The 26,546-nt window shown below is 37.3% G+C and overlaps 1 protein-coding gene across 1 annotated transcript in view; it reads left to right on the top strand.

The window, feature by feature from the left end:
- Window positions 1–24,536, top strand: part of LRRFIP2 (LRR binding FLII interacting protein 2) — a 103,938-nt gene extending 79,402 nt beyond the window's left edge. The window contains exons 19-27 of the mRNA XM_007945689.2: window positions 4,722–4,814; window positions 7,013–7,105; window positions 12,030–12,131; window positions 12,423–12,555; window positions 14,472–14,521; window positions 20,480–20,600; window positions 23,032–23,111; window positions 23,683–23,787; window positions 24,426–24,536. Coding sequence (XP_007943880.1) covers window positions 4,722–4,814; window positions 7,013–7,105; window positions 12,030–12,131; window positions 12,423–12,555; window positions 14,472–14,521; window positions 20,480–20,600; window positions 23,032–23,111; window positions 23,683–23,787; window positions 24,426–24,536 — 888 coding nt within the window. The remainder of the gene's footprint in view (window positions 1–4,721; window positions 4,815–7,012; window positions 7,106–12,029; window positions 12,132–12,422; window positions 12,556–14,471; window positions 14,522–20,479; window positions 20,601–23,031; window positions 23,112–23,682; window positions 23,788–24,425) is intronic.
- Window positions 24,537–26,546: the final 2,010 nt, after the last annotated feature.

Below are 26,546 nucleotides of genomic sequence, written 5' to 3'. Positions count from 1 at the left end.
CACAGTCAACACCAATGGAAGCAGCAGTCAAGAAATCAGATGGCATGTTGCACTGGTTAAATATGCTGCAAAAGACCTCTTTAAACTGCTTAAGGGCAAAGATGTCTCTGATGACCATGGTGTGCCTGAGCCAACAATGGTATTTTCAGTAGCCTCAGATGCATGTGAAATCTGGACAGTGAATAAAGAAGACTGAAGAAGAGTTGATGCTTTTGAGATGTGTTGGCAAAGAATACTGAAAGTACCATGGACTGCCAGAAAAAAACAACAAATTTGTCCTGGAATAAGTGCAGCCGGACTGCTCTTTGGAAGTGAGATGGCCAAGACTTTGTCTCACCTCCTTTGGTCATGTTGTCAGAAGGGACCATTCACTGGAGAAGGATGATATATTTGATAAAGTGGAGGGTCAACAAAAAAGGGGAAGGCCCTCAAAAAGATGGATTGACACAGAGGCTACAGCAATGTGCTGAGGTATAGCAAGGATTGTGTGGCTGCGTAGGCCCAGGCAGTGTTTCTTTCTGTTGTGCATAGGGTCCTATGCGTTGGAGCCGACCCGATGGCACCTAACAACAACAATAGTAATGTTATTTAAAAAATATCATTATGAAGTCATGAAATTAAGCTCTTGATTTTTATTCTTATTGATGTTCAAATTGTTCCTCTTTTTGATAAAAGTATTTTGATTCCTAAGTACTTTTGATATACGAGTCTAGTTGTTTTTGGTTATTTCTTTGCTATCTGGTACAAGAAGATGTTCCAGGTTCACTTGTACATTTTCTGTCCTAGACCTGAAATCAGCCATTTCAGTGGTTCTTTTTTAGTGGTGCTGTATGAGTGTTGGGGGTACTCATTGCTACCAAGTTGGTCATTGTTTATAGGCCTTTTTGTGAGTTTGTCTGGGCAATGTGCATATGATGTTTTTGATTTTGTTTTTAAGACAGAATATATCATGAATTCATGCTGATAGTTCCAGTTCAAATTCAGCACTCTCTGGCTTTTACTAAAACTCTTCTGTTATAGTTATATCTCCTTTCCCCACATTGCAATTCCCAGTCTCAAAGTCCTGGGGATGATAGTAATTATGTTATATTCTACTCTCATTGCTATATCCCACATTACCCAAAATAGTAATACCAACATTACTGCCAACAATGTAATTACTGAAAATAGTTGAAAAGTTTTTGTTTGATTTTTTTCAGTTGTTATTGTTACCACCAGGCTATGTATAGTCAAACTTTTGTTTTTTAAAGTTACTTGAAATAGTTTCTCTGTGTTTATACTACCAAGTGAATATATAGTTAGATTCATTGCATTTTATTTTCAATATTTAGGAATTATTGATGAAATTAAATATTTTTATAGTTATGTAAAATATTTGCATAGAAATTTGTACAAATTTACAAAGAAAATATATTCATAGAATTACATCTCTTTTGCCTCTTCTACCATATTTCTTCCTCCTTTTAAGGTTTTTCAAAAATTTTTAAAGGATTTATCCTTTGTTCTCTCTCTCTATATATACTTATATGTGTCCCAATGGTAGCATACTATACATGCTGTCTTCACCTTGATTTTTATCACCTTATGATTATAGTATATAGAGCTCTTCCATATGCTTTTCACCACTGTATGGTTACTCCGTTGTGTGAATGTCCTGTTGTTCACTGGTTTCTTATTAGCAGGCATTTGAGTTGCTTACAATCCTTTGCTGTTAGTAACACTCTTATAAAAATGCCTACTTCATAAGTGTTTTTGTATTTATATCTGGCAAATACAAATCTCCTTGATTCAGATGGGTTTTTTTTTTTTTGTTGTTTAATGTATTTATATATGCAATTAGTTCTATTTCTGAATTTTCATGTTCTGCTCAATTGGTGTATATCCATGTTCCAGTACCATGTTATTTTCATTGTAGAGGTCTTAGAATTTTTTTTTACTTTTCTTGTGGTAAAAGCATACATAATGAGACATTTGCCGGTGTTAACAACTTCCCCATTTATAGCTCAGGGACATTGATGACATTTCTCATGTTGTGCCACCATTACTGCTATCCTTTTCCAAAATATTCCACCACCATTTTCATAAACTCACTGCCCCACAAACAAAGCTTCCCCTTTCACCCCTCCTTCCTAGCTCTGGTAACTATTAATAATCTTTTTAATTATCTGTCTATATTTTTTTTCAACCTTTCTAGGAATTTAGCCTCCCCTCCCCTCCCATCCATGATAACCAACAAAGAAAGTTTCCTTCTGTATATAAACTTTGCCTTGACTTTTTATAATAGTGAACTAATACAGTATTTGCCCTTCTGTGATAGACTTCTTTCACTTAACATAATGGCCTCCAAGTCCATGCACGTTTTGTGGCGTTTTGCAGATTCTACATTGTTCTTTAGGGTTGCATAGTATTCCATTGTGTATATGTATCACAGTTTGTTTGCCTCCACTGATAGGCACTTAGGTTGTTTCCATCTCTTTGCTATTGTGAATAGTGCTGTAATGAATATGAGTATACTTGTATTTGTTCTTGTCCTGCCTCTCACTTCTTAAGGATATATACCTAGTAATAGAATTGCTGGATCAAATGGTATTTCTATTTCTAACTTTTTAAGGAATTGCCATACTGCTTTCTACAGTGGTTGTGTCATTTTACAGTCCCACCAGCAGTGTATGAGAGTCCCAATGTCTCCACATCCTCTCCAGCCTTTGTTATTTTCTGTCTTGTTGAACTTTGCTATTAACGCTGGGTAAGATGGTATCTCATAGTTGTTTTGATTTGCTTCTCTCTAATGGCTAATAATCATGAACATTTCTTCATATGTTGGCCGCCTGAATATCTTCTTTGGTGACATGTCTGTTCATATCTTCTGCCCATTTTTTAATTGGATTTTTTGTCTTTGATGTTGAGGTGCTAGAGTTTTCTATCAATTTTAGAGGTAAGTCCTTTTTCTGATATGTCATTGGAGAATATTTTTTTTCTCATTCTGTAGGTTCTCTTTTTACTCTTTTGAAGAAGTCTTGATTGACATAGAACTTAATTTTTAGACATCCCCTATAATCTAGTTTGTCTTCTACTATTTAGATATCTTTGGTTGTGCTTGATAGTCTATTTATGGCATAAATTAGGGCCCTAAGTTTGCCCCTATTTTTTCTTTGATGAATTTTGTAGTTTTAGCTTTCACATTGAAGTCTTTGATCCATCTGGAGTTAGTTTTTGTCTATGATGTGAAGTATAAATCTTGTTTCATTTTTCTGCAAAGGGATATCCAGTTTTGCAAGCACCATTTGTGAAAGAGACTATCTCTTCTCCATTGAATGGATTTTGGCCCTTTGCCAAAGATCAGCTGCCCATAGGTTGATGGGTCAATTTCTGGTTCCTCAATTCTGTTCCATTGGTCTATGTGTCTGTCATCGTACCAATACCAGGCTGTTCTGACAATTGTGGCTGTGTAGTGGGTTTTGAGATCTGGGCATGTAAGACCTCTTACTTTGTTCTTCTTTTTCAGTAATGTTTTGTTTATCCAAGGTCTCTTTCCTTTCCATACAAAATTGGTGATTGGTTTTTCCATGCCTTTCAAGAATTTTCATGGAATCTGGATTAGGATTGCATTGAATGTATAGATTGCTTTGGGTAGCACTGGCATTTTCATAATGTTCAAACTTCCTGTCCATGAGCATGGTATGTTCTTCCATTTATGTAGCTCTTGTATTGTTTCTTGAAGTGTTTTATAGTTTTCTTTTTTTTTTTTTTTTGTATAGGTGTTTTGTGTTCCTGGTAAGATTTATTCCCAAGTTATCTTATCCTTTTGTCCTGCCTCTCACTTCTTTATACACCAGCAGTGTGTGAGAACATTTCTTCATATGTTTGTTGGCCACCTGAATATCTATTATAGATTTAGATTATTTTTGTTTGTTTGTTTAAGTAACAAACAAACTATTATAAATGGCATTGATTTCCTTACTTCCTTTTCAGAGATCTCTTTGTTGATATAGAGGAATCCAACTGATTTTTGTATGTTGATCTTCTAACCTGCCACTATGCTAAATCTTCTTAGAATATCTTTTAAGGGTTGTATCTAAAGAAATATCTGGAAATACCCTTCTCCTTTTTTCTTTTTATTTTCTTAGCTATTTTTGTCTTCTAAATAAACTTAATAATCAAGTGGTTTTGCTCTGAAGAGACAAAAGCATGATGTTATTTTTATTTTGACATTATTAGATTCGGGAGAACTGACATATACCGTTGGGTCTTTTTAACCAAGATATTGTGTCTTTCCATTTGTTCAAACCTATTTCTTTCTCTTCCAGCGATGTTTCACATCATTTTTCTCACAGTTTTAGATGTATTTTGTAGATTATCATGTGTGTATATTATTTTTGATATTGTAAATAGCATTTGTTGTATCTCCTCTAGTTCTTTTTGTATCTATGAAAATTACTAAGTTTTGTATATTAGTTTTGTAACTTGTTACTTTACTAGGGCATCTCATTGTTTGTAGTAATTTTAGCATTCATAATTTTGGATTTTCCTGATATATGTTCATGTAAGATGAAATATTTTAATTTTCAAACTTTCATAGAAAATGGCATTTTTACTGTGGGTCTGCAATCTGTGCATGTTTCTGGAGATCATACTTGGCTTCTATTTTTTTCTGTATGTGTGTGTATACAAATTTTTCATGTTTCATAACCTATGTAAATTGTATTCCTTATTTATAACAGGAGTTAGAAAGGCAGAAACATATGTGCAGCGTGCTGCAGCATAAGATGGATGAACTTAAAGAAGGCCTTCGGCAAAGAGATGAGCTTATTGAGGTATGTGCGTAAAATGTGGAATTACTTAATTTTTTAAAAAACGCATTGGATGAGAGAAGTATGTGTGTGGTGCACTAGAAAGGGAGTAAAATGCCACCGAGTGTACTTATCTCTTTGTATTTTGCTGTATCCTAAAATCTCAAACATGAAACATAAAAAAGAAGGCTTAAAAAAAATAGTTATTATGAACCCTATCACCATTCCCCTTTTAATAGCAGAAGTTTTTGTAAGTGCCTTTTGTTTTTAGGTACATTCTTTCCTAAGGAGAATTTAGGAAGTAGCAAAAGGAAAAATTACTGTGCAGCATTGTTAGAAATGTAACAAATGACACCTTTGGGGACATGATTCCTAGGGAATAAGAAGTTTGATCTTCACTAAGGTAGATAAATTTCTAAGATGGATAAATGAAAAGAAAAAAATGTCAAGACAGTTTATATAAACAAAGCAAAGTTGGCCAGTGCTGAGGTTCAAGTTTCTGCTGGTTGAAGAACTCTGAAGTGCCACAGTGTTGGCAACATCTTGGGAATGGAAAAGAGCATAGTCCATCCAAAAATAAGTGAAAGCATTTGCCATCCTTTTATGCACAATACTTTGCATAATAAATGTTTATCTCTTTGTTTTATCTCTTGAGATTGTTATTTTTCAAATATGGAATTAAGTTTTGGGGAGACCCTTCCCACTCTGTTAGTGTGGTATCATGGCATCTAATGTTTACTTAGTGTTGATGGTATGTCAGCGATATTTTTCTATTTGTAGATCTGTATTCTCTTTTCTTTTTGGTCAGTCTTAATAATTGAATCGACCATAGCCTGCCTAAAGTAGGTAGAATTTGTGAATACTAAATACAGATACAGATAACCCTTTGGGTATATCAGATTCCACGTGAAGTTAGTTGTTGTAGTTTTTCCATTTATGGCAAGAAGCTTATTATCTAAATTCTTTATCTGATACTATTTAAAAATAATACCCTTTTTTCTTTTTTTTGTGTTAAATATGCCAACTACTATTTTCATTTTTCTAATTAAAATATATGCTTTCCTTTATGATTTAAAAATGATAATAAAACTGCTTTATATTAGCTCCTCAAATTCAATAGCATACCTTAGTATTGATCAAGTGTTCTTGTTTTTAATTTGATAGTTGCATTTAGAGAATTGTAGTGTTCATATTCATTATGGTTAGTGACTACCTAATATATCATGTATATTTCTATAATTATTTATCATTGTGATTTCTTACAGTTGCAGCTGTTTTTATGTTCAGAATTAGAATCTTTCAAATGTTAGTATTCATGTTTATGTATAACTGAAAGACCTTGAATATGACAAATAATGTAGTTTATTCTTTAGAATTAGGAATTAATCACATGATAAAGTAGATTAAAAACTGTATGGGTATGGAAAGTAGGAGTTGATAATTTACCAGTAAGGCATGAGAAAAAAACCTGTTAAATATCGTTGTTGTTTTGTGCCATGAGTCCATTTCGTCTCATAGCAACCATATATGATAGAGTAGAACTGCCCTGTAGGGTTTCCAAGACTATAATCTTTACATGAACAGATTGCCAGGTTTATTTTGTCATTGCCTAATCAGAAGAGTTCTTTTGGAATTGCTAACTGCTAAATTGGAGTTTTCCTAAAAACTGACGTGACTGTTCCTGTTCATGAATTTGAAATTCGTGATGTTCTTGCATTATAGATTCTGCTAACAGGAATTTTAAATGATAAACAAAGAAATATGTGTCTTGTATTTTTTTAGTTGCTTTAAAAAATAAAATTCAGAACTACTGCTGTACTCCATGATAGGGATCATTTGTTCATAAGCAAAACTGAATTTCCTTCTTTAGAAATGTAGATTGTTCCATATTTGGAAAAAATAAAAGTTATCAAAGGAAGAGTACACATAAAGAGCTGTGTATACACAGAAAACTTAATTGGCTGGCTTCCACATAGCTGTGGTTAGAAGTTATTCCCAGTTTTCTTGCTTACTTTTGTAAGGACAAGCCAATGAACATTGTTATGTCACCAACATTCTGGATGTCATCTTTCCTCTTAGCAAGCAATGTTTGCCTTTCCTGTTCATCACAGACTTTCTCCTTTTGTTAAGCTTCTTTATTTTTGTTCTGTTTTCCTCTCTCTGTGCCCCTGCCTTTTTTCTTTCTGCTCTTTGATTACTTCTCTTCCCCTTTTCCTCTGCAGGAGAATCAGCGCATGCAGCAGAAAATAGACACCATGACAAAAGAGGTGTTTGATCTCCAAGAGACACTTCTTTGGAAAGATAAAAAAATTGGGGTATGAGATAAAATTGGGCTTTGGTGATGAATAGACCAATATATTTAACGTAGAGATCCTTCTATGTTAAAATCTGCCATTTTGGCTGTTACTGAGTATTTTGAAAGTATGAAATATGAAGAAGCAGGAGACAGAAGGAGACTTCTGTTAGGGGATGATGGGACAGACCAGACACATCTGATAGTATGCCTGGAAACTGTCTGTCTGTCTAGCTGGTTCTGGGCTTGTGGAACCTGTAAGTAGGGATTCTGTGAGGAAGTTGTTTGTTCCCTTAGGAGTCTTATACAGAAGCAGCCACAGGCATTTAATTCAGACTCAGTGGGTAACTTGATATTCTTATATACAAAAATTTAGATAAAAGCAAGAAATTTTTTAAGGGATATAGGGAGTTAGGGTGGAACAAAAGTTATTAGTGACCCATAAAACCTTGGTGAATAAAATAGGAAGAGATTAAAATCAGTTCAATTACAGAAGTGCTTAGGAATGCTACATTTGCCAGGGCTGCCAAACTGTGATGCAGTGTCTAATTATAACCTCAGAATTCCCCAAATGGGACCAGATAAGGAAAAAATCTTCATGGCTTTTTTGGTAATCTTGCAAGTAAATCCTCCAAATACACTGGAGGCTGAAGAAGATCCCACCAGGTCATCCCTTGTGGCCCCTCTGTTGTGGAATAGGGGAAATATGTAGCCATAGCTGCTAGAGGCTTACCTTTTCAGGGAAGGACACACTGTTCTTCCTGAATTTAGGTGGGGTAGGAAAAAGTCTGCAAAGATCTCTAAAAGTACTTGTGATAGACATGCCTCACTGGGAAGCCTTCTGGATTATACCTTCCATTGTTACAGGCATTCTGAAATCCAGCCACAGCAGCAATACATAGTCCTTTTTACATTTCCAAGTACCTCTGTCCTCTCATTAATAAACACATTGGGAGAAAAAAAATTGCTTCTTAAGAAATTGGTAGACCAAAATTTTAAAGACATATAAAGCTACCTTTTATGTCAAGTTTCTAAAGTTAAGCTTTACATGGTTCAAATTGGTTCAGTCATGCCCAACCAAGCAAAACTGGGATAGACCAGAATCTGCAACCCACACTTTGGATTGATAACCAGAACAGGGAAAATTATGAGTGAAAGCCCTGGAATAGGAGACTCAGAAAATGCATAGTGAACCTTTTCAGGAGCTTGATGCAGGAGATTGGATTATTAATTCTATCAAGGGTTTTGAAATTGTGGTTGTGAATTACTGATTTTATGTAAATTTTTACATGGAGAATTTAAAATGAGATATGAAAAAAATAGTGTGGTATGGAGTAAACAATTTGTAAAGTTTAGTTCAGTTTGGTCACTATCTAGAACGAGACTTCTTTTAAGGCTTTACATAATTTTCTTTAGCATGTATCTGCAGGTCCATGATTTCTAATTATATGATTGTCTCAGTGTCTTATCTTGGACCAACTGTAGAAAAACTGTAAATTTCTCAGTCCAATAAAATAGATCAAAACACAAGTTTTTTTTTTTTTTCCTCTTACCAAAAATGTGTATAGATTGCCAAGATACAAATTATTTGTCTTTATAATTTTCTTGGCATTTATTTGAATGAATAAGTGGGTCTCTTCATTCTATGTGTGATAATAATGTGTTCCCTTGACTTTTTTTTTACTTACACTTTTTATTTTGAGAAAATTGAAGATTTGTTTGCATTTGTAAGAAATAAGTAAGAGAAATCATTTGTACCATTTACCCAGTTTCCCCCAAATGTAACATCTTATAAAACTGTAGTATAATGTCACAACTAGGATATTGCTACTTATACAGTCCCCATACAGAACAGTTCCATCACCACAAGGGATTGCTATTGTTGCCCTTTTAGCCACATCTACTACTGCCCATGTCCTGCCCTAAGCCCCTGGCAAACACTAAGTTGTTCTCCATTTCTATAATTTTGTCATTTTAAGAATGTTATATAAATGGAATCATACTGATTATAACCTTTTGGAATTGACTTTTTTCACTCAGCAAAATTCCTTTAAGATTCATCCAAGTTGTTGAGTATATCAGTAGTTTTTCTGTCTCTTGACTTTTAAAGGACATGTATATTCAGTATGGTCAGTGACTACCTAATGCATCATTTGCCTGAAGCTTCACTTTCAAAATTTAAATTTAGTAATCTAATGCAGGAACTGGTTCATTGTCCCAGGTTGAAATTTAGTTTTCTTTAGTTCTTCCTTTATTGAGCCTACTGTTCTTGACTCTACTGCACTTCTAAGCAACAGGGGCCCTATGTAGACAGGTGTATATGAGAGATTTGTGTATCTGTTGTAGTCCTGCATGAGACTCACTCCCATTCTGACTAAAGATTTTTGTTCCCCTGTGCAGTTATGTGAGGAATTAATCTGTTGCCAAAAAAGTTTATTTGCAAGTTAGTTTAGGGTAAAGAAGAATTAGATCTCCACAAGCATGTATTTTATCCTAAAAAAATATCTTTACTACAAGAGCTATTGTTGCATGCAAACACAAGGGTAGTGGTTGTCTGGTCAGGTAATACAGAGGATTTCAGATCCAGTGTGAATATATTTGATCCAATTATAAGGTATTTCAGTAGTCTTCAAACTTTGTGGTGAAATGGGTGCATTTACAGGATGTATTTTATATCCCCATCTATAATTATGGGAATATAAAATTAAAATGTTCAAAAGTAAAAATAAAACCTGTAAGATGTGGGAAAAGAACAAAGGCATGTACTCGCATTTGCTGGAATTTCTTGTTTCCAATTGGTCTGTTCCTAAGAGGTCTTTTCTATTCAGTAGTGTTGTTTATATAAAGCATGTTGTGAAAGTGATCATTTACTCAGTTCCATGTAATGATGCATGGCATAACTATGCACATAGATACCAGGAGCCCAAAATATCTGACCTAGTGGAGAATAAAGTGACTGGCAACAGATGGAAAAGTATTGCTTGTGCTTTGCTGTCCTAATGCTTCATTCGTTATTAATGTCATGGAGTGTTAACATTAGCTTGAAATGTTAAAGTCATGCCTTAAGTTGGTAGAAACTCAAATTCTTAATTTATAGGCAGACTGAAGACACATATAGTGTGAATATAAATTGTCAAAAGGAAGTTAGATGTTGGTATTGTAGTTTCGATAAAGTAAGCAGCAGGACTTGCGCAAAGAGCCCTGGTGGCATGGTGGTTAAGCGCTTGGCTGCCAAATGAAAGGTCGGCAGTTTGAACTGGCCAGTGACATCGTAGGAGAAAAGACCTGGCAATCTGCTTCTGTAAAGATTACAGCCAAGAAAACCCTTTGGGACAGGTCTACTCTGTCCTGTAGAGTTGCTATTAGTCAGAATCAGCTTAATGGCACACAACTACGGGATTTGCCTCTATGGACTATTTATCCAGCATCATCTGGTATGACAATAAGAAAACATAATTTTAGCTTTCATTGGGCTAGGATATCGAAAAGGTGTGTGAGGGCTTTGGAGCAACAACAGAAAAAAATAAAACTAGATTCAGTTTCTTGGCTTTACCACTTACTATGACTTTGACCAATATATATATAACCGTCTCTGAGTGTCAATTTTCTGGTCCTTAAAATGGGGATAAAACAACTACATTGCAAGGTATGTGAGGGAGAAATTATTTTTTATTATGTAATAACATATAAAGGACAAATTATATATATATTTAATATATAATACACAATGTGAATATATATAAAAGTGTCTGCCATGTAGTCGGAGCTATACAAATGGTAGTTGCCATCATTTTTTCTTTTATTTATTCCCAGTATGGTTACAGAATAGGAAGATCATCATTTAAAAAGTGCCCAACTATTCAACCATCGGTAATAAGCAGTTGGCCTACTTCTAAACCCAATAATAAACTGACGGGAGAGTTACCTGGTATAGTTTAACTACTTCGATTAGTGAGAATGCTGGTAGAAAACATTAAATACATGATCAACTATGTAGAAAATGGCTTTTTCAAATAGTCTAGCTTTCAGGGCCCTGCATAGACTGCTTAAGGGGGGTGTTATTCTGTTACCTTTGTAGTGAATTTGATTTGTCACTGGAGTATGTTTCTGTTTCTACACCATACTCAGCTCTAACAATCATGAGATTCAGGAAATAGCTGTGAAAATACAAATGAAAACACTAGCTTACTCTTTTAAGGAAACTGAGACTCAGGTCAGTTAAGTGTATGACAAGGCTGAAAAGGCTGATCCCCAAACCCATATTCTGCTATCCTGCATAGGTGGACCGTGTTTGTCAGTGTTTTGTTTTTGATTTTCACAGTTTGAAGGTAAAAAAAGTGACTTTGTGTTTAATTAAATAAACAGAAACAGACACTTGAGAATCCCTTTGGAAATTAGCAATTTTTAATTAAGTGGTATTTGAGGAATGTTTTGCCACATTATCTAGAGAACTATCACTGCAACTAATATTTAATTGAAATACCTTATGTGTACTAGTTATTTTTCTTCCAGAACCTTTTTTTTTAAAGTCAGGTGTATTCTTTAATAAACTATTTTAGTTAAACATGAAATGTGTTTTTCTATTTACCAAATGAAAATGTACTGAGGGCAGTAAGGAAAACTTTAATATTGCTGCTGTCTTCATCTTCCTTTTCCTGCTTTTTTCCCCTATTGACTAAAAAAATTTTTTTCCTGCCTGATGTAATAAGCATGTTTTGCTGAATTTATGCATGAGAACTGATTTCTATTAAAAATATCTCCTGGAGATGTGTACTTATATAACTTTATGTCTCTGTCAATATCAGATTACTTGTTTCTAAGCGTCTAACTGCTTCCTTGCTTATTATGCCATTATATTTATTGAGTTGAATTGGATACAACTCTACTACCTTTCACTTGCTCTTTTTCTGTGCCATTCTTTCTTTTGCTACCCTGCCTAAAACCAGGCCCTAGAGAAACAGAAAGAATACATTGCCTGCCTTAGGAATGAGCGAGATACGCTCAAAGAGGAGTTGGCTGACCTGAAGGAGACAGTGAAGACAGGAGAGGTATGTTAGCATCAGACATGTGACAGAACAGGTTGTTCACTGCTTTACTTGTTTTTCTTTCCTTTCACCCTGTTATCTTTCCTAGCCTGAGTACAAACAGCAGTATTCATTCCCTAATCCAGATTTGGTAGGCTTAAGTCATTTCTTCTGCAGTTATATTCCATTTAACTAATTCCAACCAGATTTTACCTGTGGCACGCAGACATCATTGCACATTAACCTGACAGAACATACTGTTTCCATGTGGGCTGTTTTTTGTGATGATACATTTTTTTTTTTTCTTTCCCACAGAAACATGGCTTAGTTATAATCCCCAATGGCACTCCCAATGGTGATGTCGATCATGAACCAGTGGTTGGAGCCATCACTGTTGTGTCTCAGGAAGCTGCCCAAGTCTTGGAGTCAGCAGGTGAAGGGCCATTAGGTAAGACACTGATACATTGTTGATTTGGATTATTGTAGCCTTATTGAGCTTCGAGCTTATTCATTTACCAGTTTGGAAAACAAAAACAACATTAGGGCTCCCTGAATCTTATCTAGATCTTTAACAGGAAGAAATTGGGACATATTTCCTTCAGACACTCTTGACCTTGGGAAGCCAGCATCAGGGTCATTGTGAAGTAGTACACGTAACTATAAAGTCCCTGGATGGAAGTACCACGGGTGTATATACACATTGCTTTTTCACTTAAATGGATACCTCTTTGAAGAGATAGTTCAGCACCCTCATTGGAAAGCAGTGGGCTGGCAGGAACCTTCCCAAGTATGTTTTAAGTTTCTTCTTCTCACAGCATCTGGTTTTACGTTCTGCTACTAATCCCAGCCATCCCCCACAACCTGTAGCTTTTGCCACTGTTATTCTTAAGGCAAAAAACAGATGAGCAACAGGAGATGGTATCAGAGGGATGTGATTTCCAGAATAAGGTATCTGAGCCCCTTTTAGGTTTAACCTTTTGAGAATCTCCAAGAAACCACACAAATGGCCATCTAGTCCCTCCACTAAGAATCCTGCTATAGATTATAGAAAGAAAAATGGCATTGATAAACTATCACCAGCCTACTTTCATTGATTAAAAAAATGACCTTTTTTCTTCTTGTTTTCTTGTATGTGTAGGTTTCCTAGAAGAGTGAATATGATGTAAGAGTGGGCAAGCTGCAAAATTTATTAATAGTAATAATATTCACTGATGTGCAGAAATCCAGAAATGTATTTGAAGAGAACTTTGATAAAGCAGAAAATGCTAGGCAAGTGAGAAGATCTAGAGGATGGAGTGAGGCTACTGGCAGCCCAGACCGTTTCCTCCATCGATACACACACACACACACACACACATACACAAATACACACATACACACACACACACAAAGCGCTCTGGTGGTGCATTGGATAAGGCACTTGACTGCTAACTGGAAGGTCAGCAGTTCAAACCCACCAGCCGCTTCAAGGAAGGAAGATGGGGCAATCTACTTCCATAAAGATTTACAGCCTGGGAAACCCAATGGGGATTGCTATGAGTTAGAAATGGCTCAGTGGCAGCTAGTTTGGTTTTGTTTTATATATATATATATATATATGAAGCACAGTACTCACAGGTGATACTTTTTATTTTATGAGACGATCAGTTAGTTGAAAGGTGACCTTTGGGATTACTAAGGAAAATGCTGAAGAAACCAGACCTTGTTTGGTTGTGGGGGATGGCTGGACAGATGTGAACTGTTTATTTCACTGATTGATCTATGGGTATCTTCTCAGCTCATGGTGCCTATTTTAAGGCAGGCTTGGCCAGAGCAGCTCTCACCACAGGCCACGTGTGAGCCCTGATGATCTTGTCAAGCCTCAGATTAGCCCTGGGCTTCGAGGTGTTTCCCTTCCTTTCCTACTAGCTTTCATGGGACTCTGCTTCTTCTGTTTTTCTTGTTCCATCTTTCCCTCCTTATGTCTTTTACACTCTTACTCTCCTCTTTCCCATATCTTCTCTCCTGTGAAGGCCTTAAGCCTGTGGAAGCACCCTTGGAATATGAGTTATAGGTAAAAGTTTGCACATTTTAAATCAAGGAAATGATCTCCTTTGTACTTTATCTTTTAAGTGGAAAATCAGTACTTTCAGGGAGCAAACATTGTATTTTCCCTGATAAATATTAGTTCTGTAGAAATATAGGTTGATAAGTTCTTTTTCATGATAACACTTTTAAAGCCTTTATTTCTTTGGGTATTCAGAGATGTAATTTAATTTACCAGATAGTCTTTACTATTAATTATTACTTTGAAGAATTATTTTTAATTGTTCATAGTACTGCATCACTACAAATTTAGTTTACATCCTTTTAAATTTATTTTAGATGTAAGGCTACGAAAACTTGCTGGAGAAAAGGAAGAGCTCCTATCACAGGTAAAGGCATTCTTTTCATTGGAAGGTAATATTAATTGTAACTGGTGAAATTACATGGTAAAATGTTAGCAAATTAAAATGTCCACTAGAAAGGAATGTGCTTGTTTCAAACCAGTCATCAAATAAGATTAAATTTAGGATTAAATTATTTGACTTTATAATAGAGGGATAAAAAGATTTTACAATTTGCCTCTTTACTATTTCCTGTTCTTTTAAACCATTTTACAGGACACATAGTTTAAGGGGTCAAATAGTTTCTGCAAAGCTAATTATGAAGACAGCAGTCCTATGCCCTGCCTCCTTCACCCTCACTCCCAACCATTTCTATTCCGTTCTTTCAGCTGATTCTTAGGATGTGTGGTGTCCTTGTATATCTCCATATAACATGCTTATGTTGCTGCTATTTTTCTGTTTTAGATACTCTATTGACATCCCTCTTTGGAAGCTGAGGATTTAGCTGTATTTCATGCCCTGTCCCTGCCCCACGTGTACATAGTTCCTATTCTTACATACTCCTAATAAAAAAGTGGTATAATTCCTGTCTGTTTATATTATTAGGACTCTGTAAATACTATTTCTAGTGGAGGCATGTAGTATTTTAGGATTGCCTTTCATTTTCTTCATTACTCTTATATTTCTCTTAAAGTTAATATTGTGATTTTTGTTTTTCATCTGCTTGGTTTTCTGTGTATTTATTATTTAGTCACAGACTTTCTAAAAGTAGTTTAAATCCACTCTTTGCGTTTTCAGATGAATTAGGTATTCTTTCAATTCCATCTTTTTGAGTCTTGGAGCATTCTGATTATCCTATTCTGCACTAATAGCTAACTCCATTTGTAAAGAGATATGATCACCATTCACCATCATTTGGGGTTTCCTCTGCCTGTGGTTTGTGTTGGCTACTCTTCTGCCAGCGTCTCATGCCTTCTTCTTTTACCTATTTTCTCATTTTGTTACACTTTTAGTAACTTCCTGAGAAAAGGGGTATGTGGACTGTATATTTTTCATGATCTTGCAGGCCTTGAATATGTCTTTATTTTACTTACTTAATTGATCAGTAGTTTGGTTAGGTATAGAATTCTGGTTTGGCAATTATTTTCCCTCTGATGGTTAAAAAGAAAATGCTTCATTCTCTTCTGGCTTCCAGTTTGGCTATTGAGAATTCTGAGGACATTTTAATTTCTAATTGTTTGTATGTGACCCATTTTCCCCCACTCTCTGGAAACTGATATAATACTCTATTTCACCATATGTTTTAAAATTTCATGAGGTTGTGGTTTGCCGTTTTTTTTGCATGATACTGGGCACCAGTGGGCCCTGTTAATTCTAGGAACTCCTATTCTTCTATTTTCTTGAATTACTTTGTTATTGATTTTCTCCCTTCCCATTTTCTGTGTTCTCTTTCTGTAATTCCTATTCAGTCATTAAGCAAATGTTTGAGTCCACTGTTAAATAATACTATTCTAAGCACTTGGCTTAGATCAGTAAATAAATCGGGGGTGGAGATGGGGGGATCTCTGCCCTAGTAGACCTTACATTCTAGTCAGAGACCAGATAATGAACAATAAATGTCACTGTAACCAAAGCTTTGTGTGAATGCCTTTAATGTATGTGTTTCTCCAGCTGCATTCGGCTGAATAGGTCCAGGCATGGAATAGGTAGAGAGTTAGATTTTATCAGGCAAGTATAAAGGGGCCAGGGAGGTGAAGGTGTATACTAGAGAAGAATGATTATGATGGACCTTTACCATAAATGGTAAAGAGACTAGATTGGACATCCAGGAAAACAGCAAAGTATAGTGAAAAACAGGTAAGATCAATGGATTGGAGGTGTCAGTGACAAGGATTTTACAGTTGAGGTTCAGAGAGAATGAGCTAAAAAGATCAGCAATAGTAGTTAGAGGATATAATGGAACTAAATTATATAGGGGTGGCATTTATCTAGTGAATCTAGTATGAACATGGGAGTAAGTGGCTGAGAGCAAGAATAGCAAGATCCTTGGAAGGAAGTGTTCCAGAAACAGAAATCAGTTGTAGGGGGGATCCTCAACTTACATATATATTGAAATTGCCAAGAATTAAGGGACTGTGAGTTAGGTGAAGATACGAGTAGGATGAAGGCAATGATGAAGGATAAACACATTGCCATCACGTCGATTCTGACTCATAACAACCCACATTGGGTTTCCAAGGCTGTAAATATGTACCGAAGTAGACTGCCTTATCTTCCTTCCATAGTGCAGGTGGTGGGTTTGAACTGCCAGTCTTCAGGTTAACAGTCAAATGCCTTACCTACTATGCCACCAGAGCTTCTTACTGATAAAGGATAATTAATATATATGTAATCTGAAGAAATGTAATTAAGAACTGCGATTTTGAGGGAGGCTGGAGAATAGTTTGGCAACAGCAAAAAGATAACTGTTCCATTTTGAGGTTAGGAAGGCTAAGAATAACAACAAACCAGCAACTACTTGTGATGGCTGCAGAGGAAGCAGATTCGCAGAGAACAATTTCCATTAGAGCAGGAAGTAAAGGGAATGCTTGGAGAAGAGATTTAGATGGAAGGGTTTTGCTGATGATAGACTGATAATTCCAGAGGGTCTGGTGGAGGTTTCAGACATGAGGGAAGGGAAGGAAGTGTAAGATGAGGATTTCTCCCACAACTGATCTCTGTTTCTGGAACACCTCCCTTCCAAGGGTTTTGCTATTCTTGCCCTCAGTCACTTGCTCCCATATTCATACTAGATTCATTAGATAGGGGAGAGTAGGTTTAGAGCCTTGTGGGGTGTACAGGAGTGCATGAGAGGAAAGATGCAGGTTACTAAGATGAACATAGACAGGAATGCTGGGGCTAATGAGATTAGTTCTAGTTTACAGATAGTGATGGTAAGGAGGGTATTGGAAGCATGGAGCTAATCCTACTGCAGAGTTCACTCTTTCACTGTTTTTGAAAGAGTGGCAAGCTTAGTCCTAGTGTCAAGGCTTGCCCTTCACCCTTTTTCATGGAGTTGGAGACAGCTGGGGAAGCCTCCTGGAGTTCTGAGTATGCAGACTCCCCCTCTACCCCCTGAAGATGAGGATGAAGGAGGCAAAGGGAGGTGAGGTTTCAGTCCCAGAGTTGTACTTACCTTGTAGGGGATGGGTAGACTAGCTCTGAATGTCTGGTCCTTCCTAGATCTATTGATAAAGAGTTGTAGACATTTGGGGAAATGACCCCTAAACACTATAAAATGCCCCCTCTTGATTTCTGATGGAGGGACCATTAGACTTCTGGGGCTGTTTCTAACTTACTCTTTTCTTTTTCCATCTCTTTTGTTCTATTTTCTAAACGATTTCAACTTTATCTTCTTTCTAATAGTTCTACTGAGTTTTCATTTTTACAGCCATTTCAAGGATGCATATATTTTCCCTTTTCTCTGAGGATACTTATTGATTGGTTTGTTTTCTTGTCTCCATAGTTTGTTCCTTCAGGTTGTACTTTTATATTTATTTGTTTTGTCTTCAGTTTAAGAATAGGGTACTAAAAAGCTGACAGGAAACTCTGAGCATATGGATAAGGCTCGTCCAAGAAAGTTGTTGCGATGGTTGATCTGGCCGGATGTTTTGTTGGGAACAAAATCTATGTATCTTGGTCAGTTATTTTCAACTAGTTAAGAGAGTTCTAGAGAGAGATCTTCTAGTCTTCTGCTGTCTGAGAGCTCAGGCCTACCTGCCTGTATTCTGGAAACTGAAGGTGTAAAGAGTAGAGGCCTCAGCATTCCAAACCTGTTAATAGTATCTTTGTTTTCCATATATGGCATTCCTGCCCCCAACTGGGCCTAGTTTTTCCCAATCTAGAGCTCCTTTTAATTTTAAGATTTTCTAAATTTTAAATAGCTTTATTAAGGTATAATTGATGTAGAAAGAGCTGTATATATTTCAATTATATAATGTGATAAGATTTGAGATTTGTACACACTTATGAAACCATCACCACAAACAAGATGGTGAACATATCCATAACTCCTCAAAGTTTCCTTGTGTCTCTTTTTTTCAAACCTTTATTGTGGTGAAAACATACACAAGACATTCGTGCATGAACATATTATACTTTCAGGTTTACAGCTCGGGGGCATTGAAGACGTTTTTCATGTTGTGCAACCATTATTGCTGTCCTTTTCCAAAATATTCTACCACCATCAGCATAAACTCAGTGTTCTGCAAACAAAAGCTTCCCCTTTCTCCCTCCCTCTTAACCCTGGTAACCACTAATAATCTTTGGTTTATATATATGTATTTTGTGTGTGTGTGTGTGTCCCTTTCTGAACCCTCCCATCTGTCCCTACCTGTGGGTATCTCCCCAGGCAATCACTCATCTGCTGTTTGTCATTATAGTTTGTGTTTTCTGGAGTTGTATATAAATGGAATCATATAGTATGTACTCTTTTTATATCTGACATCTTTCCCTCAGTATATTTGAGATTGAGTCAGGTTGTTGGCACGTGTCAGTAGTTCTTTCCTTTGTTGTTGTTGAGTAATAATTCCATTGTATGGATGTACCACAATTTGTTTATCCATTCTCTTGTTCGTGGACATTTGGTTGTCCTTTGTTTTGGGTGGAATAAGGCAAGTTAACTTTATACCCAAGCTCAAAATATCTCTCCAATTATTTTTGTCCCTAAAATGTTTTCTAAATGAGAATACTTAACCTGTCTCTGAAACTAAACACAGAAATCTTAACTGCCCTGATTTTTCCATTTTTAATAAAAGTAATGAAAAATACCCAAAAGATCTACAAACATACACAAATAATTGTAAAAATCATGGCTTTTTTTTGTGGGACTGGTCCTAGAACTTGCTTCTTTTGATATTTGTTTATAACTGTATCTCTGGCACCAAGAATGGTGTATGTGCCTGCTTGAACAATTTCTCTTAGAAAGATCAGCACAAAGCTGATCCCCATGAGGCAGAGGTTAAAGATGTCTCAGATGTCCAAACTGCTGTGCCATGCCATCATTTTAGACATTAATTCCTCCTCCTCCTCTCAGTAATCTCCCCCATCTTAGGGTTCTGTATTTCGCTGTAATGCCTTACAGAACTCACAGACGCCCAAAGAATCGTCTTACATAGTGGTGGAGGCTGGCAGGCTGGCAAGTCCCAGGTCTGTAAGTAGGTCTGGAGGATCCTCCCAATTCTCAGAGTTTGACAAACCTCAATCAGCAGATCAGATGACGGCTGCTGTCCCAAATCCAGGGGTTAGATGATGAGCCAAAATGCAGAACCAGAGCAAGAAGAAGGCAAAACTTCCCAGAAGATTCATATGTATACCCTCAAGGAAGCTAAGGGTGTTGATTTGGGTTATACCCTCCAGCAAGGCGGGACTCAAGATATATCCCACCTTTGCTGCTCCAACAGCAGTAACCCACATGGATGACTTTAACAATCAGGAGTTTAAAAGTAGCTACTCAGCTACTCCTCGGAAGGAAGGTTGGGCATTCCTACTTCCGTAGTGATAATGCCTCAGAAACCCAAGGAGGGGTTGCTATGAGTCGGGGCCGACTCGATGGCAAATAACAACAACAACTCAGTTGCTCACAGCAAATTCCACCACAGAGCAAACTGCCAGTCATTATGTTGTGGTTGTTATATGCTGTTGAGTCAGCCAGTCATTATAGGGAATAACTACTACCAGTTGCCCAGCCAAGGTGACACACAACCTTAACTACTATACCTCCTTAAACAGGCAAGGATAATAGGATTTATAATACACCATAAAATGGAAGACAGTGGCTAGAAGGGCCACATCAAGCAATTCACCGCAGTTCCATAGTAGGCACTCAGAATATTTTTTGAATGAATGAGTGATATGTGTGGCTGATATGAAGAGGATCTGCCTTTTCCAACCATTTGGCCATAGAGCCAAGTATTTCTTTTATTTTAGATTCTGGATCTTGCTGATGAGCCTTTATTTCCATTTCAGATTAGAAAACTGAAGTTGCAGTTAGAGGAAGAACGTCAGAAGTGCTCCAGGAATGACGGCATAGTGGGTGACCTGGCAGGACTGCAGAATGGCTCAGACTTGCAGTTCATTGAAATGCAGAGTAGGTATTAGGGGATAGGCCAGTTCCAATCTGTCTCTATGTAGCCAGCGACCCAGGAGTGGGACTGTAAACAGGCTTGGGACCTGTAACACAATTTTTCTCAAGAAGAAGTATGTTACAAAGATTGGCCAGTCCAGGAAAGCATTCCTAATCAGGACTGTAGTCAAAGAGGGGCTTCTGCTTGCTTCTGTGCTTTCACTGATGAGGATTAAAGATTTTTGCTCTTCCTTCTTCTGGGCAAAGCGATTCCTAGAAACTTTACAAATGATGAAATGTCTTTTACATATCAACAGTGTTCCTTTCCACACCCATGTATCATCCTTTATTATGAGCTCCCATGCATACAGCATACTCCTTGGAAGGAAGGTTGGGCAATCTACTTCTGTAGTGATACTGCCTCGGAAACCTAAGGAGGGGTAGCTATGAGTCGGGTCCGACTCGATGGCACCTAACAACAACAACATGCATATAGCATTCCCTCTACCATCCCCAGAGAGGGGAGTCTTACATTAAAAAAAAAAATTGAATAGTGGATTTTCTGATTTTAAAATCTTAGTTATTCATGGCTTTTCCCCTCTAAATGTTCAGAATTAGGTTAAATAGAAAAGACTTCTTGGCTTAAGATGTTTGAAGCTATGTCATTTCCATTGTTAGGTATTCAGGACCCTTCTGGTGTTTCCTGGTCAATTTTTTTGTGCTACGAACATCATTTTGATATAGAAAGTAGATAAAGAAAGGTGCTTGACAAGAGTAATGTTGACTAGTTAAGAGGCAATGATGAACTGCATTGTAGGAAATTGCAGTCAATGTCATGAGACAAAGTGTATGTGAGTTGCTATATGGCAAGTGAATTTGCTCTGTAAACTCTCACCCGAATCACAATAAAAATGTTAAAAAAAAAAAAAAAAAAGAGGCAATGATAATGATCCTAGCAGTAGACAGAGCCTGAGACAGTAAAGTGGCTACTAACTCTTAGAGAGGGCAGGGGACAGATTTGAAAAAGGTTAGTCTAATGGAATGATTCAAAAGGAGTCATCAAAGGGGAATCGGCTGGCATTTATGTGAATGATCTCTAGGAAGCTACATTACAAGGCTGGTCTTGGCAGAAGGCAGGGTGAAGAACCCAGGCTGGAGTTGCAGAACCAAGTGAGCTGAGCAGGATTCTGGAAGGCTGTGCCTGCCTGGTAAAGACAAAAGCAGGCAGCTCCATTGGACCAGAAGGCCAGGAAAGGGGTCTCGGTGGGCATCAGGTCTGCACGCAGTGTTTTGGAATGAGATTTCAAAACACACCTGAAATGGCTGAGACAAGGGATTTACACTGAAAACAGGAAGGAATTAGTGTTTTGGAGAATGAGAAGGAGCAGCTCATTTTGAAAGTCAGCAGGTTGCTGGGAATGAAAACTAAGATCCTAAAGCTTCTGTTTAGTCTAGGAATTGAAATGCTTCTCTTTCACTACCTGAAGTGGCTTTTGAGGAGATGGTTTTATAACCCTATTACTTTTAGGGTAATAACAGTCATCCTAGTTACTCCTGCATTGAGGATTATATAGGTTATTGTAACTTTAGTCATAGAAATTTAGAAAAGATCTTTAAGTCATTTGAATTTTTCCTTTGATAAGTTAGCTTTGGTTTATTGCCTACAAATCTATGGTTCCTGCCTATAATCATTTCAGAAAGGGAGTCTCATTAAATTTGAGTTGCTAGAGGGAATTTTTATCTTCTCCATAGTTTTTAAACTTCTCATTTTAAATAATTTACCTCTTAGGTCAGATACATATGATATGTACCCATAATACATTATTACAGTATGTTATAGAAAATCATTTATTGTGGTTTCATTCAGCAAATAATGGTGAGTGTACACTGTGTACACAGCAATTGACTAAGTAAAGAGGCAGATTCCCAAGAAGTCTAAGACAGGGTCCCTGTTTTATATATGCATATGATGTTAGGAAAGCATGATAAATGTCTTAGAATACAAATAAGATATACTAAGGGAAGGAGATATTGTTAGGTTATGATGAAGTAAGGATAGTCAAGGAGAAAGTGAAAACAGCATGGCCTTGAAGGTTAAGATGTAAATCAGAGAAGGGGAGAGGTATGAATGAGTAGCAGCAGAACCTCTGGGAGATGGGAGGTATAGGCCTGGGTTCAGGGAGATTGGAGGACCAGTGTAGCAGAGGCTCTGTGGGCCATTGGACTACCAATAAGGGTGAGGTCACTGCAGCATGGGCAGGGTTCCTTTCTCACACTGTACCCCCACATTACAAGGTGTGAAGATGAATTTTCTTCTAACTCTTGATCCAAGGAATGCTGTTGCAACATAAATGCTAGAGCGTCTTGCAGTACTACAGTGTAGAACCTGTGCTGCCAGATGCTGTGGTGACTATGTGTGCATTTGTCGTTTGTTGATTCTCATGCTCTATTCTAGGAGATGCCAACAGACAAATTAGTGAATACAAATTTAAGCTTTCAAAAGCTGAACAGGATATAACCACTCTGGAGCAAAGTGTAAGTATTTTTGTATGGTACCAAGTAACTGAAATTCCCTTTGGAACATGCTTCCTTCAGAATCCCATGAGTGCCTGGGTTTCTGTGGGCTGTCTCTGCAGTTGGATCTCTGTAAAAGCTCTATGTTAAAGTGGAGAAGCCAGCAAAGAACATCCATGAGGTCACTGTTTTTTTGTTTTGTTTTCTGTAAAAACACAGGATACTGTAGCTATAATTCTATTTGTAGTAGATATTTCAAGAAGATGGCAGTTTGTAACAAATCCGTTATTGAACATTCCATTCAGTGATTCACCTAAGATGTTACTTTGGCATTTAAACACTATGGTCATCATAAAACTTAACATGGGAAATTAGCCCTGTCATGACTGTACAGCTGTAATTGTTCTCTCTTGGGACATTTCTCGATTCATAAATAGCTATAGTGTTCTGAGGGCCTATGACTCATACTAGAGGGACTTCTTAGTATTAGATTACTTGGGATTTGTAAAGACGTTGTATTTCCATCTTGGCTGCAAAAAAGTGGTGGTTCCTTATGCCCAATACCAAAAGGCCTATGTTCTCTTATATGCAGATTAGCCGGCTTGAGGGACAGGTGCTGAGATACAAAATGGCTGCTGAGAATGCTGAGAAAGTTGAAGATGAACTGAAAGCAGAAAAGAGGAAACTACAACGAGAGGTACTTGTTAATACACTTTTTGGAATACATTCCTTGAAAGAAAAAATCCTTCGGGAGGAATTTTATTACATGAGGAAATTAATAAGGGTCTTGTATCAAGGAAACAACAGTGGAGTCACTCTTTCATGTGTTGATTTTTGACCTGCACAGTAACTGCCATTTACTGTTCTATTTTGGTCAGACAATAGAAAAAAGAAGAGTTTCATTGTTTTCAGATCATGGATATTTCTCTGATTTTGTCTAGCTTTCCTGTGATTTAAGCAAATAAACAATCCCCAGCATTATTGTTTAACACTTCTAAAAAACTCCAAAACCATGTCTGTTGAGTCAATTCCAACTCATAGTGACCTTATGGGACAGGGTAGATCTGCCCCACAGGGTTTCCAAGGCTGTAAATCTTACGGAGGCAGAATGCTTTCTCTCTCTACTATGGAACAGCTGGTGGGTTGGAACCACCAACCTTTTGGTTAGCAGCTGAATGCTTTAACCACTATGCCACCAGAGCTCCTTTTAACACTTAGAGCAACTGAAAAAAGAGGCCATCAAAATTAGCTGGGCTTCTATTTCCCAGAAAGGTGGAAATACAGTGGCACTGTGCTTTGTATCACATGAAATGACTGGACTCTTTCTGTCTTCAGTTACGAACAGCACTGGACAAGATCGAGGAGATGGAGATGACCAACAGCCACCTGGCCAAACGGCTGGAGAAGATGAAGGCCAATAGGACAGCACTTCTTGCCCAGCAATAGGGAGGACGCCGTTTGATATGGGTGCTGCTCCTTGGGGCCCTGCTCAGAGGGACTGACTTTTTGTCCATTGATACAAACCCCCTGCAGTACTGTTTTTGGTCATAAATATAGCCACCTCTGTACTTTATAATTTATGAGAGAATGAAACAGATTGAATCTTCATGAATGAACTTTGGAGTTTTTGTTTGTAGTTGGATTCTAGACTAAAAACTGGCCCATGCTGTTTTTATTTTTTATTTCTATAATTTTAGAATCAAGTTTACTCACCATTTTCCCCTAGTGGGCCTCAGTGACTGGATACTCGGAGGCCTCAGCATGGTTCTGGAGGACAGTGATTCTGAGTGCTCACTGAGAAACTTGCAGGAGATGCCAGAAAACACAAGTGCCTTCTCCATGCTGCAATTCAGACTTCAGTGATCTCCAGTGGTCAAAAGACATTTACCCTTAATATCAGATAGCATTTATATTTAGTGAGGAAACAAGCTCACAGGTGTGGAATATAAGTTTCACTCAGATTTGTATGTTTGGAGGAAAAAGCCTTGTTTTTGTAAGATATTTAAATTTATATAAGAAAATGTTAGAAAAAAGATATGGGGAGTGTATATAAAACTTGCTTTCTTGAATGGGGTAGGGAAAGTCCAAGGCCTAATACTCTTAAAGTAAGAGTAGGGTCCTACAATATTAACTGTGCTGTACTTTGTAAAGTATTTCATCTGCTGCTTATTTGTGGAAATAATGAAACCTCAGACAAGCCCAATGAGGGAGGGTGGGGCAGGGCAGGCAGGTAGGAAATCTGCCTGAAGATTCTATTAAACACACCCTTTTGCTCACCACAAGTGGCTGAGATCCATTTTGTTACAGGAGCCTTTAACAAGAACTCTGTAGCCATATCCCTACTTGCTGCTGTCTTCTTCTTTTCTCTTCTTCTCAAAGAAAAATAATATGGTATATATACCTTTTTTTTCCCTTTGTCTTTAAAACCCTAATGGGGGCAGTTCTACTCTGTCATACAGAGTCACTATGAGCTGGAACTGACTCAACAATACACAACAATCTATTATAAATATTTTTTCATGTGTTTTGAACATTTTATTGTGTTTTAGGTGAAAGTTTATATAGTAAATTAGTTTTCCATTCAGTAATTCATACCCAGATTGTTCCATGACATCAGTTTCAGTCTCTGCAATGTCACTGCTCTCCCATTTCTACCTTAGCTTGTTTCCATTTCCCTCCCTGCCTTTTCAGCTTTGCTTTTGGGCAAATATTGCCCTTTTGGTTTCATACAGTTGGTTGTTCCGAAGAGCACATTCCTCATGGGTGTTACTGTTTTTTAATTTTCAACAATTTATGTTTCGTTCTGTGACATAAGCTGCAATTCCCTCAATGTTACAGGACTCTTTTCCCTTCCTCCCTGGGCTCCCCATTTCCATTCACCCTTCTTTCCTGCCCCTTCCTGCCCTCTGAACTTTGTTTTTGGGCAAATCCTGCCTTTTTGGTTTAGGATGGTTGATTGTTCTGAGGAGTTTATTCCTCATGAGTGTTACTGCTCTTTATAGGACTGTCTTTGGCTGAAAGTATCTCTGGGAGTGGGTTGGTTCAACTCCAGGTTTGAAGGGTGAATAAGGGCCATAGTCTCAGGGCTTTCCCCAGTCCCTGTCAGACCAGTTAATCTGGTCGCTTGTGAATTTTATTCTACCTTTTTTTCCCCCATTCTGCCCAGGACCACCTATTGTGATCCCTTAGAGAGCAGTAAACAGTAGCAGCCATACGGCATCTAGTTCTGTTCACAAACTAATGGGAGGCTGTGGTTTGTGTGGTCCATTACTTCTTTGGACTAATTGTTCTCTTGAGTCTGGTTTTCTTCATTCTTCTCTGCTGCGGACCAATAGTTATATCTTAGATGGCTAACCAAAAGGTCAGTGCTTTGAACCTACTAGCCACTCCATGGGAGAAAGATGATGCAGTCTGCTTCTGTAAAGATTTACAGCCTTGGAAAACCTATGGGGGTTG

Source organism: Orycteropus afer, unplaced genomic scaffold (genome assembly GCF_000298275.1).
Source record: "Orycteropus afer afer isolate SDZICR_OR568_19922 unplaced genomic scaffold, OryAfe1.0 scaffold00142, whole genome shotgun sequence".
NCBI classification, from domain to species: domain Eukaryota; kingdom Metazoa; phylum Chordata; class Mammalia; order Tubulidentata; family Orycteropodidae; genus Orycteropus; species Orycteropus afer.
This window is presented reverse-complemented; position numbering and strand designations above follow the sequence as displayed.